The sequence below is a fragment of the Eschrichtius robustus genome, chromosome 18 (assembly GCF_028021215.1).
Source record: "Eschrichtius robustus isolate mEscRob2 chromosome 18, mEscRob2.pri, whole genome shotgun sequence".
Lineage (NCBI taxonomy): Eukaryota > Metazoa > Chordata > Mammalia > Artiodactyla > Eschrichtiidae > Eschrichtius > Eschrichtius robustus.
In genome coordinates this window covers 12,824,336-12,840,211 of record NC_090841.1, presented here as the reverse complement: position 1 = coordinate 12,840,211, position 15,876 = coordinate 12,824,336, and the positions used below count along the sequence as shown (strand labels likewise).

General features: G+C 39.9%; 2 protein-coding genes across 4 annotated transcripts in view; both read left to right on the top strand.

Moving 5' to 3' along the window:
• Positions 1 to 6,949, top strand: part of SPART (spartin) — a 276,389-nt gene extending 269,440 nt beyond the window's left edge. For all 3 annotated transcript variants that reach the window (XM_068526732.1, XM_068526730.1, XM_068526729.1), the window contains exon 9: positions 5,299 to 6,949. In XM_068526732.1, the coding sequence (XP_068382833.1) occupies positions 5,299 to 5,572 (274 nt within the window). In that variant the 3' untranslated portion in view covers positions 5,573 to 6,949. The remainder of the gene's footprint in view (positions 1 to 5,298) is intronic.
• Positions 6,950 to 9,196: 2,247 nt separating this feature from the next.
• Positions 9,197 to 15,876, top strand: part of CCDC169 (coiled-coil domain containing 169) — a 38,076-nt gene continuing 31,396 nt past the window's right edge. The window contains 4 exon segments of the mRNA XM_068526506.1: positions 9,197 to 9,365; positions 9,918 to 9,994; positions 10,124 to 10,200; positions 11,706 to 11,785. Of these exon segments, the coding sequence (XP_068382607.1) occupies positions 9,197 to 9,365; positions 9,918 to 9,994; positions 10,124 to 10,200; positions 11,706 to 11,785 (403 nt within the window).

Genomic DNA, 15,876 nt, shown 5'->3' with positions numbered 1-15,876 from the left:
TTTGATTACTATGTGTCTCGGCGTGTTTCTCCTTGGGTTTATCCTGTATGGGACTCTCTGTGCTTCCTGGACTTGGGTGGCTATTTCCTTTCCCATTTTAGGGGAGTTTTCAACTACAATCTCTTCAAATATTTTCTTGGGTCCTTTCTCTTTTCTCCTTCTGGGACCCCTCTAATACGAATGTTCTTGCATTTAATGTTGTCCCAGTGGTCTCTTAGGCTGTCTTCATTTCTTTTCATTCTTTTTTCTTTATTCTGTTTTGCAGCAGTGAATTCCACCATTCTGTCTTCCAGGTCACTTATCTGTTCTTCTGCCTCAGTTATTCTGCTATTGATTCCTTCCAGTGTAGTTTTCTTTTCAGTTATTGTATTGTTCATCTGTTTGTTTGTTCTTTAATTCTTCTAGGTCTTTGTTAAACATTTCTTGCATCTTCTCGATCTTTGCCTCAATTCTTTTTTCCGAGGTCCTGGATCATCTTCACTATCATTATTCTGAATTCTTTTTCTGGAAGGTTGCCTATCTCCACTTCATTTAGTTGTTTTTCTGGGGTTTTATCTTGTTCCTTCATCTGGTACATAGCCCTCTGCCTTTTCATCTTGTCTGTCTTTCTGTGAATGTGGTTTTTGTTTCAGAGGCTGCGGGATTGTAGTTCTTCTTGCTTCTGCTGTCTGCCCTCTGGTGGATGAGGCTATCTAAGAGGCTTGTGCAAGTTTCATGATGGGAGGGACTGGTGGTGTGTAGAGCTGACTGTTTCTCTGGTGGGCAGAGCTCAGTAAAACTTTAATCTGCTTGACTGCTGATGCATGGGGCTGGGTTCCCTCCCTGTTGGTTGTTTGGCCTGAGGCAACCCAGCACTGGAGCCTACCTGGGCTCTTTGGTGGGGCTAATGGCAGACTCTGGGAGGGCTCACGCCAAGGAGTACTTCCCAGAACTTCTGCTGCCGGTGTCCTTGTCCCCAGGGTGAGCCACAGCCACCCCCCGTCTCTGCAGGAGACCCTCCAACACTAGCAGGTAGGTCTGCTTCAGTCTCCCCTGGGATCACTGCTTCTTCTCCTGCGTCCCGATGTGCACACTACTTTGTGTGTGCCCTCCAAGAGTGGAGTCTCTGTTTCCCCCAGTCCTGTCGAAGTCCTGCAGTCAAATCCCTCTAGCCTTCAAAGTCTGATTCTCTAGGAATTCCTCCTCCCATTGCCGGACCCCCAGGTTGGGAAGTCTGACATGGGGCTCAGAACCTTCACTCCAGTGGGTGGACTTCTCTGGTATAAGTGTTCTCCAGTCTGTGAGTCACCCACCCAGCTGTTACGGGATTTGATTTTACTGTGATTGCGCCCCTCCTACCATCTCATTGTGGCTTCTCCTTTGTCTTTGGACGTGGGGTATCTTTTTTGGTGAGTTCCAGTGTCTTCCTGTCGATGATTGTCCAGCAGCTAGTTGTGATTCTGGTGTTCTCGCAGGAGGTAGTGAGAGCACGTCCTTCTACTCCGCCATCTTGGTTCAGGACCTCTGTCCAAACTTGGGTTTTTTTTAAATGAACCTTTTATTTAAAATCTGGACCTTTGTCTTATTTTTGGACAATTGACATTTGTACCTAAATAAAAAGTTTACATTTATTCTTGCTTAATTGCACTTTGTTGAATTTGACCATCATTAAATCTATAATTTTGGCTTCAGATTTTGATGTATGTCATATTAGCCTTCCATTTTGTGTTACCTGTAGATTTGAAAGACATGTCTTCTCTACATCTTAGATATTTTCCACAATTTTTTTGTGGATGAAATCTAATCACATGCTTACTGTAGCCTTTCCTCCTGACTGATCTTTCTCCAAGGTTTAATGCTTAGTGAGATTGGTGGGTCAACTGTCTACAAATCTCCTAACAGTATTGTCATTTCTCACCTTTCAGTTTTGTCTGATTAGATACTTCTTACGGTAGTTGTCTTCCACACCCATTCATTAAATATTGGTTCTGTCTAAGGTTTTACTCTATACTCCCTTTTCTACTCTTTGTGGATATCATCTATATCTGTGGCTACAATTACCACCTGTATTTCAGCAACTCTCAAATCTATGTTTCCTCTTAAGTTTTAATCTTGAGGCTCATACATCTCAACTACATACCACTACAGCCATTCAGTCCCTGAGTCTTGTTGTTTTTTATATTCATCCCTTTTGCTCCAGCCTCATTAGCACTACCTTAGAATAGATTTTCATCGTTTTTCATCCAGCTCACAACTTGTTTCCTAACTGGTTCCTCAGTCTTAAACCCTTACAGTTCACAGTGCAACCTGTATTAGATCTTTCTGAAACAAAAATTTGGTCATGCCACTCCCATTGATTTCAAGATAAAGTTTAAACTCCTTAGCTTCACCTACAAGGTCCTTCATAACCCATCTGCCTTTGATGGATAGGCTAATAAGAAGCTATGTCTATTTTAAATATTTAAGGTTAATATTTCTAAGAATAGTTTTGAAGGTTGCATGTAAATTGAATTTTAGGCAGATTTATTAGAAAGTTGTGACTGAAACTTTGCTATAATTAGTGAAATCTGGAATCACTTCCAGTGTGCTGTTTTGCTATACATTACTGAATGCACTGGAGAAATTTCAGAAAAGTCTCATTCAAATTGAAAATTGAATCCCATTGACTTATTTAGAGCATTCTTTATATTCATTTTTTATTCTTAAATTGGTAGTGTTACTCAGTATATAAAATCTAATTTAATAAGCTCTAATTATAGTTAACTTTTTTAAAAGTAAGAATAAAAAATAAGCTTTATTGTTTTTAATTTTTGCTAGAGATAGGCTTTCTCGGAGTCTTTAACTGTGTAGTTTGAATCTGAATAAAGAAAAGAACTGAACAGTTATTTATCAAGCAAGAGAAGAGAGTACCTAGGTGCCTGCCAGGAATCCTGGTTCCAGGGCATATTGGGAAGCAGAGGTAATAAGTGAGGATATATTTAAAAAATAAACACAACTGCTGAAAAACTATTGTATAGGGTCTTTAAAGATAACTGTATGTTTAGTACTATGGAATTTTCAAAGCGCTTTAACATATACATCTCATTTTATAAGATAAAGGAGGGGAAATTGATGAGATGCAAAGAAGGCTGAGACTTCGCCAGGGTCACACAGCTGGTTGTTGGCATGGTCAGTATTAGAATCTAGTTTTCTGGCTCCCAGTTTGGTACTTTTCTCCAGATTAACAGGAGTTGCTACTAAAGTGGAGACAGCATGGAAGAAAAAGAAAAATCATCAGGGGACCAACACAGACTTCTTTTTCAGTATATTATTTTTTTAAAAATGTAGTCTTTAGAGTTGTATTGCATATAGAAATATCGTAAGTGCAGTTTGAGGTATCAAACTGCATCAGTAGAATAGGGAACATTCGAAATACTCAGAAGTGGAAGTTTATGAGTCTGGAGGATTTCCTGTGCTCGAAAACACTAATACGGCCACATTCTTAAGTTATCATTGTCACTTCATTGTAGCTAACACAGGCCTGGAGAGAGAAGCCCTGAGAGAAACCTGCTCAACCAGGAGTTATGGGCACACTTCCAGTGCTGAAACTGCTGCCGCCCCTTTCTCCTCATTGAGCCTGAGCATTGCCACCTGACCGTGAGAAGGCCCAATGTCTTCTGCAACATCAGCAATCCTGTGGAGTGCTGAGGGGTTGCAAAGCAACAGGGACAGGCAGAAAGCAGTCAGAAGCTTTTCTGTTGGGTAACTGTTGAAATAGCCCCAATCAAGAGTGGTACAGACATAAGGTTTGACAGATGTAGGCTCTGCTGTGCCCTGGCTCTGATTAACATTAGGCAAAGGACAGAATGAGATATCATTCAGAAGCATAATAAGTTTATTTCATATTTCTACACTGAAGTTGAAAAAAAAGACAAGCATGAATAAGCCAATAGGATCACAAGCCACTGTTTTAGGCCAGGCTAATAGTAATAGAGTACTTGTTAATTCAGAGGACAGATCCAGTGTTAGAAAAAATGTCCAGATATTGGGTCTCGAAGCATCTAGGAAACTTCAGTGTGTCCTGGAGAAAACTGTAAAATTTTGCCTCTTTGTTCTTGTATGTTGTTTAAGCAATCCTCTACTTGGGGAAATGTATGGACAAGAAAAGCTTTAAAAGCCTGGTACTTAAAAAAAGGTAAAGAGTAAAACAAGAAGTAGGATGAGTTTTAGTGTCCTTGTGTAAGACCTCAAGTTGTATTATTTTCTTATGGAAATGGTATTAAACACCATCATCGGTATTGATTATGGTCAGGAATAACTACTTTTGTGTAATGCTTTGTAATTTCCCAAGCCCTTTGCTATACATATGAACGCAAGAAACTCTTAGATGGATAGGGCAGGACTTCCTCATTTAATTCATTCAACAAATATTAGATGTCAGGCACTGTTCTAAGTACTTAAGATACAAGAGATCTTTCTCTAATGGGGTTTATATTCTAGTGAGACAAACAATAAGCCAAACAAAAAATATTCTAGTGAGACGAACAATAAGCAAATCAAAAACAATGGGTGCAAAAAAGTTCTATAGTACGTAGCAGACATTAAGTTATAGAAGAAAGAGCAGTTTAAGGGGGGGATTGATTGGCCGTGGGGTGGGGCATGTGAGATAAGGCAATTAAAATAGGTTAAATACTGAGAGGATAATAGCTGACTTGAAGAAGGTGAGGCAGTTAGCCACGTGCCTACCTGGGGTGAGAGTAGTCTAGGCAGATACCAGCCAGTACGAAGGTCATAGGGCGGCGCATGTGTGCTTGGTGGGTTCAAAGAACAGCAAGAAGGCCAGTGAGTCTGCAGTGGGGTGGAGTGGAGTGAGGAAGAGTGTTGTAGAATCTCTGCTTAGAGACAAACTCAGATTCCAGTAGTTTGAAAGACTTAACCAAAAGTCTAGTTAAGGTAGAACTCAAAACCATTTATAGTGACCTATAGTTGTTTCAGTTAGAATTCTCTTATATTTACAGAAGAAGATAAAAAAGGAAATATTGACTGATTAACAACCTTTATTATAATTTATATTTTATTCTTCAACATAAACAGTCTTTATTACATTAATCTCAGCCTCAGCTTATTTTCACAGTGATTTTGCTAAAGGAGAAAATAACAGCCTTGGCACAGTGTGATTTTATTCTTTACTGTGTTTTAAGTTATTAATTAAATTGAAACCTAACTTTCGATTTTGCTTTCGGATAACATGCTAATCATGTGACCTATTTAATACTAATTCAGAAGATCTTAATTTATATTTGTAATTTCATTGTATTTTCTCTAATCTTTCTTTTAAAGATACGGGCATACCGCAGGAGAAGCTACGCACAACGCAGTAGATTCTGCCATCAATGTTGGTGTAACTGCCTATAATATTGACAACGTTGGCATCAAAGCAATGGTGAAGAAAACTGCAAAACAAACGGGACACACACTGCTTGAGGACTATAAAATTGTTGATAATTCTAAGGGGGAAAATCAAGGAGGAGGAGCAAGTGTAAACATGAAAGGGGAGAAAGATGAACAGAGAGAGGAACTAGAGAAGGATGGGGCAAAGAAGAAAGATAAATGATGGAAGTGCTATGAATTGTCTATACCAAAGTCTTACAGATGGATGCAATTTTGTTAAATGGCAAATGTGGAATTCCCCACAGATTAACCAGGATCTTTAAAATGTATTCATTCCTACAAAGTGACTATTTCATAAGCTTTATGGCATGTATTCTACTTCTAAGGAAAAGAATCAGTATTCTTGCATCTGGCCTTTAGAAATACAGTTACATTCTCTGTGAGTTGGTTTTTTTCTAAATGTGGCTAAAATATTTTTGCAGTTAAAATACGACTAATAATAGATGTGCTATAAATCTCATTAAACCTAACACTAAACTATTTTTGTATTTGCTGTCTTTCAGAAAGCAAAGTAGGAAATTATATATTTACATAAAATTTGGCATTTAGTAACCTTAGTTCTGTTTGTAGTGGGAAAGAATGCTTTAAACATTGTTTCCTCTTTTTGCACTAATTGTGGATTTTTTTTTTAGGTGCTTGTGAGAATTTTCAGTGTGTAAGCTAAACAAAAACTGTAAACGTAAATGAAAAGAATTCTTGTATAACATTTAAAAGACTCTTTCAAAACAAGGAGTAGACTAATCATGAAAAATGAAATGAGGTTCTGTAAAATCATTTGGTAGCTTATCTCTCTGTTAGGAAATGGAATGGTCTTTTTGATTTTAAATGAATACAAATAGATTTTTAAGTCTTCTAGGTTTAGACTGTTATTGATCTATTAGGAGCCTAGGAAATTTGGGGATATGGTTGGTATTGTATCAGAATTCAAAGTGATTATTATCAGCTTAATTGGACAAAAATGTAATCACTTTTACCATGTCTACTTCTGTAAGTTTGCCAAAAGGCTGAAATTTAGTAAAAACTAAAATATAAACAGTTGAGTTTATGTATGATAAATAATTTTTATTTTGGGATTCAGTCATTGGAATTTTATATATTAAAAAGCCAATAAATTAAATTATTAGAAAGGTTTTACTCATAATTAAGGTAAAGAATGTGAAGACTTTAGGCTTTAATCCATGGTGGCTAGGCATAACAGTGTCCACTTTGGCAGAAGACAGGATATTCACAGACCTATAAGCTACAAATATGTAAGTAAAATAGCTAATGGCATTTTATTTTTGTTTAATGATTTTAAAAGATTGGTATTGGTTTTCTTAGTATAGTCCATTTTAATATTTCTGAAATTCCAATTGCTATTTAGTTTATTAGGCTTTATTTGAAACTATATAAAGAATGCACTTTGTGAATAAACTGTCTTTGATTTACTTGGCCTCAAATGTATTCATGGGTTTGTATTTCAGGGACACAGAATTGGTGGAGCCTTTCCCTAGGGCCAAGGATAATGTACTAGTTAAAATGGAAATAAACTTGAATTGGTAAACAGCTTCCAGTCGGTCTCTGCCTTATTTAAGTTTAAGAAATGGAATGACACATAGTGGAGCCTAAAGTTTAAAAAATTACCTTAGAGCAGAGGTCAGCAAAATTGGACTGGTCAACGGGAACCTAGTTGTCCATTTCACTTCATTCTACTCTGTTCACTTGTTTGTGGGTTGCTTTTTCAGATCAACAGCTAGACAGAATTTTGGTAAGTATAGCTTCTATATTCCAGTTTTCCAGAGAAACAGAACCAATATGTATTATAAGGAATTGGCTCGTGCAACTATGGAGGCTGAGAAGCCCCAGATCTGCAGTCAGTGAGCTGGGTACCCAGGAGAGTTGATGTGCTGTATCGGTCCAAGTCTGAAAGCCTGAGAATCAGGAGCACCAATGGTGTATATTCCAGTCTGAAAGCTGGGAGGCCTGAGACCCTAAAGTGCTCATGTTTCAGTCTGAGTCTGAAGGCCAGAAAAGACCAATATACCAATGAAAGCTGTCAAACAGGAAGAGTTCCCTCTTATTCAGCCCTTTTGTTCTATTCAGGTCTTCAATTGATTCGGTGATGTCCACCCATCTTTTAAGGAGGGCAATCTGCTTTACTCAATCTACCAATTGAAATGTTAATCTCACCCAGAAACACCCTCACAGACACACCCCGAATGATATTTGGCCAAATGTCTGGACAGCCCGTTGCTCAGTTAAGCTGACAAAATTAACCATCACAGCTTCTTAGCCTGGTTTTTGTTTTCTAGAGGTCTTTCTCCTAGGTTTTCTTGGCTTTTTGAGATGCAACAGATCTAGTGTCTGACAAACAGTTCTCAGTATCTACTGCTACCAGGGTTTTTCCTCACTTTGCCTCTACAGACTGTCATTCCCCCATGCTGTACTGGGTAGTTTTCTGGCATTGCCTCTAGGAACCTACTAGCTATAAAAATAATGATAGCTAATGTTTAGGTAGTGTTAATATGTTCTAAGTGCTGTTACACAGACTAACTCATTTTAACCTTCTTATGAGGTGTATACCATTACAGTCTTCATTTTACAGAATAGGACACTGAGGTATAGAGAGGTGAAGTAACCTTCCCAAGATGTAAGGGAACAGTATGAGAGAAGAGGTCACACACATGCTTCAAAAAGGAGGGCCTGTTAGGCCAGGCATCTTGTCTTTCTTAAACAGAGGTAGATGGGGAAAGACAAATGGTCTTATTTCCTCTGAGGACAGCTGCTTATCAAATTAATTTTTTATTATAATTCCATTGGCTTAATAGTTGGTAGAAAATTTCTTGAGATATTAGCAAAATAGATCATCAGCCCTAGATTAGCAAAATAGATCATCACTACCTAGGTGAGAGTGTGAGTTTTTGTCTTTTTCTCTGTCTTCATAGGTATTTTAGGGTAAGCTAAGAAAAGCCAGACTTATTAGGTAAGTCTGTAATGCTGTGCTCAAACAGAAATTAGTTCTCTGGTCTGTTCTTGCCAGAATCAAGACTAAGTGTTTTTAAACAGACTTCCTAATGGATTTTGCTATTTTGTGTTTACTTTAGCAATAGAATTGCTTAAAAGAGAATATTTTGTTGATTTCTGAATAGCTTTTCTTCAAAAACATTTTTTCTATTTACAGTATATTTTAAAGATATCCAGAAGGATGAATAAAAAAAATGTTTTTTAAGACCACAGGTCACATGAAAAATAGAAACCCGAAATAATGTCTTTAAATGTATTCTATGCAAAAAGTTGTCATATGTGAAGAAACAGTTTGATCAACCTGGAGGCTATTCATTGGAGGAAAAAATGACTAGTCGGGAAAGTGTTCTCTCTCCAACCCCGCATCCCACCCAATCTGTTCTGTTCAAATTTAGTTAGCCAGCTGAAAAGCAACTTGCTAGAGTGCTACCAAGAAGCAGGATTACTGAGATAAGGGATAGGATCCCAGCATTTGCATGTTCAAGAAGCCCCACAGATAACATGTCTAGTTGAAACGTTGCTATTTAGGGAGTAGCTGAGCTGGGAGCAGAAAAGGAGGCTTTGGTATACAGCAGTTTTTAAATTTAAGGCTTTTGAACTAAAGCCACACTGATGACAGGGTTCAGCATATAGCTGTGGGCGTGGAGTGGAGATAAAGTGATGCGAGTTGCAAATTGAAGGGCGAGGTTGTAAACAAGACCTATGGTGGAAAGACTACTTTTTTTGTCCAAGTCAGTAGACAGGTTGTGACTATTAAGTCTCTGGGTGAAGCAAGGAGAAGTAGATGGTGTCACACCCAGATGGCATAAGGAGTGGGTTTTTACAGGAGGACGGAAGAGTAGAAATCCAGGAAGCAGCATTAGAGGTGGAGAGGATTCCTGACCCTCCTGACCCAAAGGAGCAGGGGTTCTACAGAGAAACTAGAGAACAAAACCATCAGCTCCTAGCTTTTGGTATTTCAAAAGCTACGGTTTAGGTGTGAACCAGAAAGATTTGGGAGAATATAAAATGCATGACTATCTCTCTGCCATGCAGGTCCCTCTCATCCCCACCTCCCCAGTCTATCAGAGAATTAGGAACGCTGGCTGAGGACGAAGGAAGGGAGCCACCAAGACAGAATAGACACCGGTGAGTGTCTAAGGGGTGACCAGCACCTTGCTCCCCACAGCTTGCCTCAGGCTGGGCACAGAAGTTGGGAGTACAAGATTTGCCACACCACGTGACTATTGACATACTGACAAGAGATCTCCTTCACTTTTCAGTTAAACCGTAGGTTCTTGGAAAGCAGTGAACGCACTCGGCATCTCTTACACATCACTCAGTATAAAATAAACCCTCGATTGCTATTAACTGAACTTATTCCTCAAAATGCTTCACATTATCTCTTGCCCACAAATTTGGGTGGTTCTTTTGGACATTAGTCTGTCAGTCTAACGTGCTACTACATTACGTTCTAGTTAATTCAATTCCAAACTTCCCAGTACAGAGCCCTCTTCTTGTGTGAGCGGCCCTGGGCGGCCCAGTCTGGCCCCGCCCCCGGGCGCCGCCCAGTGACGTCACCGGAAGGCGCCAGGCCGCCACCGTGAGGCAGTTCGACCCGACTACGGCTGACAGGGCCTGCCCTCTCCCTGCTCCTGGGGTCTCCTCAGGTCTCGTGTTCTAAGCCATTTGAGGGAAGGGCGTGAGTGGCCTCTGATCTGACACGGTGGAGGAAGGAAGAGGCGACACCTTCGACGGTATGAGCACCGACCGCGTTAAACTGGAGTTACTGGAAGAAAGGCACCTGAAGTGAGTCGGAGGGCGGCGCGCGCTCCCGCCGGGTGTGGGATTCACGTCGGCGCCGCCACGCCGAGGGCCTGCGCCTGTGGGAGCCCCGCGGCTCAAGGCCGAAGCCCCTGAGGCCGAGGTGACTCCTGCAGTGTCATTAATCCCCGGGCAGAACTGGTGACATCTGAAAACAGTGTTTTATAGGAAAGATTCATTTAGCTCTTGCGTTTGGTGTTATAAATAGGCAGGTTTTGAGGTTCTGCCTTAAGGAGCAAGTCCGGTGGAGTGTACTGTGTGCACAGACTCTAATGCTGAAACACGTGTTTGCTTGTGATGTTCCACTAAGTTCGGGGTTTCTGTTTCAAATTCCAAAGGTTTCGTTTAGTTATGCTTCTCTTTCATCCCTTTAGAAGAGCTTAAGAATTGGTGACACTTGGTAAAATTGAAGCCCCTACTATATATACTTCTTAAAGTAGTCAGTATCAGTACTTCTTACTAAGTCTTTGGAACATTTTAAGTATCTTTCTAGATACCCCTACCCCCACCCCCACCGCAGGCCACAGGAGGGCTAGACTCTCCTGGGTGTCCCTGTAGCTTCCTGCGCTTTCCTCTGTCGTAGCTCCAACCACACTCTTAATTGCTCAGTTATTTCTTGGTCTGGTACTAAGCTATAAGCACTCTGAGGACAGGTTCTGTATTTCCGGAAGCAGTAGCGTGTAGGAGCCAGTCCTTTAGAGGAATCCTGCACAAATTCAAATCCCAGCTCTTATCACTAACTCAGCAAGTACATGATCTTGGGCAAGTTAATGAACCTCTGAAGCCTCCGTTTTCTCAAGTCTAAGACTGGCGTAGAAATCAGTATCTCACACATCATGTGGTTGGTACCAGGACTGAATGAAATGTATGTAAAGCACTTAGCGTTGGCTTGTAATAAACATCCAGTGGAAGTTAGCTGCTACAATTGCTGTTCTGTTCACTTACCGCAGTATCTTCAGCGCTTAGCACAATGCCTTTAACGTAATAGGCATTCAGAAATATAAATGATTCTGTCATCGTATTTTGATAACTACTATGCCACTAGCTGATGTGCTAAATAGATAATCTCTGGAATGCTATGTGTGTGTGTGTATTTTTTTTTTATTAGTGTTTCTTTTTTTTCCTTTTTATTTCAGGTTGTCAGTTGTTACCTGTTGCCCTAGCTGTTCCTTTCTGTAGTAATTTGCAGCTCCTTTGCTGGGCTTTGAGAAACCAGATAACCAAAATTGTCAGACTTCTTGAGGCCAACTTTAAGAATAAAGGGTTTTAAGTGGTTACATGGGGAGCTTCGAGCTTTAGTGCATTGTAGTGTCCTTCTGGACCTGGGTAATCGGAAGCCTGCGTTTACCTGATTACTAATTCTCAACCAGGCCTTCAATAAGTGATGTTTCGTAATAGGTTGTTCCTGAAGTAGTGGTAGGTTACTGTGTATTATTTTTCTCATGTTATTTTTAAGTGAATCATAATTAACAAAATGTGTTTAATAATAGGGATATAGTGCAACTCTCAGTGCTTGAAATAAGACACAAGATAGCGGAACTGGAAGCCAAACTCAATAGTGACAATGAAGGTATATAAGTAAATATTTTTATTTATGACTCCTGTATAGCTATTGTTCATTTTACCAAGATACCTATAGTACATTAAATTACATATTTGGAATAATAGTGTCAAGATTTCAGTATTGCTTTTTGGCAGCATTAATAATAATTTAATATAGAGGCTTTAAAAACGTATTTCAGAGTGTCAAACCTGTTACTTTATAATTGTCTACTTACGAGTTCAAAACATTCATTCTTCAGTTAGCAAAAGCTTTGTTACGTGAGATAAATACATTATTTCCTTAGTAATAAAATATCACACGTTTTCTATATAGCTCAAGTAATAACCTTTATATCTTAACTGCTAGATTTGGGATATAACCTTAAAATCCTTGTCTAGCTTTTGGCTATTTGTTTGTGTTGAAAGAATGAGGGAGGGGCAGGCGAGTGTTGCACACACACACTCATCACACACACACACACACACACAGGAACGTACCCATATATCCTTAAAATTTATAATGTCTGTAAGATGTTAATTTATGACACAAATACTGAGATCCTGCCGTATGTCAACACTTTGAATGGAAGACCTTTCTTTTCCCTTTTCTAAAGAGTTTCACTGACTACTGGGAGGAAGTGTCAAACTAAAATATGAGCAGGAGAAGTAATATAAGTTCTGCATGAGGAGAAATGGCAACTCAGGTAAGGGGAACCCAACACACCTTGCATGAGGGCAGAGGAGGCAGTGTTGAACCGACTACTAAAGAACAGTAGGAGTTTATTAGGGTTATGGGGGTGGGCTTTGCTTCTTAAACCCATTCATACTTTTCTTCTATTGGGGAAGCCATGAACAAAATGGATTAGTAACCATATGACAAATATAATGCTACTTTTCATAATACCCAATGCTCTGTTAAAGCTTGCTTGGAGAACACTGCTTTGTCCCAAGGCCAAAGTAGCTTCCTACGTCTCCATGTCTATATCCTTAATAAAACTGGCTCTGTGGGGGCAGACTGTGAGTACACTTACCAAGTAGTTGCATTGGCAAGGCTGGCTGGGATTTCCTCATCCATCTAACTACAGATGAAACAGGTCATGCTCACAGATATACACACAATGCAGTAACTATGCCCACAAGTAAAATGTAAGCCCAGCAAGTCGTATTATCAACAACTCTTCTCACGGGGAGGAGCTGGAATATGGGTATAAAGAGAAAAGGTAAAATGGTAGGCGAGAAAGTTCTTTCCTCAGTGGGCCAAGCTAAAACCTAAGGTGAAGGGCAGAAACCTTCATCCCTTCTTCAGAATCAACTAACGCCAGGAACTGTGTCAGGTGAGGTGTTTATTATTATTCCCATTTATGGAAAAATGAAGTTCAGGAATTTAAGTAACTTGCTAAGATCACAGAGCCAGGGGGTGGCAGAGCCATGATTTTAGCCTAAATCACCTGTCTACCACCACCACTACTACCATGACAACTGCTGTCTCCCCACATTGACACACAGTAGTTCTGGTTACCTACTGCTGCATAGCCAACCAGCCTATCGTTTAGGGTTCTAAAGAACATATGTCTCTCACAAGCCTGTGGATTGACTGGGTTTATCTGGGAAGTTCTTAATTGGGGTCTCTCATGTGATTGCAGTCAGATGTAGTCTGGCGCTCAGTCATCTAAAGGTTCAACTGGGCTGGACATTTCAAAATGACTCACCCATATGGCTGGTAACTCATCCTGGGTGTTGGCTGGGAGCCCAGCTGGGACCACCCATCAGAAGTACCTACACGTGGCTTTGTAGCTTTTGCTTCTCACAGCATGGTGCCTGGGTTCCAAGAGGCTGTATCCCAAGAGCAAGCGTTGCAAAAGGCACCGTGACAGAAACTGCCAGTCCAGTTAAGGGCTGCTCCCGGAGCTGGCAGCGTCATTTCCATTATATTCTATTGGTCAAAACAGCCACAGATTTGAGGGAATGGAGAAAATCTACTTGTCAAGGTCACGTTGCAGAAGAACATGTGGGATGGGATGGATTCTCGCAGTCATCTTTGGCAAATAGTCTGCCACAGGGAGTATTAAACATAATGTCTCTTGAGGAGAACTCTTAAGTAGCTGATAAGTGTGGAACATGGATTGTAACGAGAATGTGACAGGAGATGAGATAAAAGTTTATGAAGAAGACGAAGAGTAGTCTTCAATATGATGCTGATGAATTTGTATTTATCCTGAAGGCAATGGGGTAATATTAAAGGAGTTTTTAAAATAAATTTATTGTTGTTTAACATTATAAAAGAAATAAATGCACAAGTGATAACCATGGATACATCTGTTTAGGTAATTCTTTCACACTTTCCACCCTCTACTCAAATCTCGCTACCCCTCTCTCCATTCTCACTCTCAGCGAATGAGCTTACCTTCCTCTTTCAAAGAGAACCAAGAAGCAATCAGAAGAGGATTTCCACATGTTTCTACCAAGAAAGCTACCCACCTAAATACCTGCATCTTTGCACATCCTCTTACTTCCCTCTTGTTCCTCTGCATATTCTGTGTTACTCTTATTTAATATCAATCCCTCCACTTGTACAACAGATGCCATTACTCTCACCTCCTCCAGGATATCACTCCAGCGATTGATTGTCCTGTCTCTTTGCTGCGCCGTTTTCCCTGCTCTACTGAATCATCCCCAACAGCACACAAACATGCCGAGTTTATTATATCTAAAAAACAGATAGCAACACTTCTTTGGCCCCACGTTTCCCCTTCTACCGTTATCCCCTTTCACCTTTCACTGCTCTGTGTACAGCAAAACATTTCAATAGAATCGTTTTTTTATTTGCACTCTTACCTGTTTATTCGTATTTAATCTACCTGTTTTGTAACAGGATTAATTTTTAGGCAAAGCAGCAAGCAGAACAAACTTCAAAGGGCTTCACATTGGCATAGTGGCCTTTTGAAGCCCTTTAGGATTCATAGGAAACTATATTCAAAAAGAGTGGTTTATGTTTTAAGTAAATCTGAATTTCACCATCTTAAAGCTTGGCCACAAGACACAGAACAAGAAAGAAAATGTCCAGGAGACTTAAAAAAGTAAGAAGAGTCAGTATTGGTGTAGGGGTTTAAGTGCATTTAAAAAAATTGAAACCTCACCACTACCCTTTGAAAACAGTATCACCTCATTTTATAGATGAAAAACTGAGATTCAGGGATTCTAAATGTCTTTCTCAAGGCTATAGAGGAGGGGAGGGATAGATCTGGAATTGGGATCCAGGCATTTTGCCATCAGATCCCAAACTCAGCCTCTACTTCTTTCCACTTAAGTCTCTTAAGTTTGCTTCTCAAGTTTGTTCTTCTGGAGAAGAGAGCCTTGATTTACTGAGGCTCTGGGACATTGCTCATCTAGGCATAGAAACGGGCTGGATTTGCCCAGCACAAGCACGATTGTCTTATTCTCTCTTGGACTCAATCCAATCAGAAGTTTCACCTCTAATCAACTGAAATTGCTCTTATCAAGGTCACCAGTGACTTTCAATTTGCAAACAACTGACAAAGGATTGATCTCCAAAATTTACAAGCAGCTCATGCAGCTCAATATCAAAGAAACAAACAACCCAATCCAAAAATGGGCAGAAGACCTAAATAGACATTTCTCCAAAGAAGATATACAGATTGCTAACAAACACATGAAAGAATGCTCAACATCACTAATAATTAGAGAAATGCAAATCAAAACTACAATGAGGTATCACCTCACACTGGTGTGAATGGCCATCGTCAAAAAATCTACAAACAGTATATGCTGGAGAGGGTGTGGAGAAAAGGGAACCCTCTTGCACTGTTGGTGGGAATGTACATTGATACAGCCACTATGGAGAACAGTATGGAGGTTCCTTAAAAAGCTAAAAATACAACTACCATATGACCCAGCAGTCCCACTCCTGGGCATATACCCTGAGAAAACCATAATTCAAAAAGAGTCATGTACCAAAATGTTCATTGCAGCTCTATTTACAATAGCCAGGACATGGAAGCAACCTAAGTGTCCACTGACAGATGAATGGATAAAGAAGATGTGGCACATATATACAAGGGAATATTACCCAGTCATCAAAAGGAACTAAATTGAGTTATT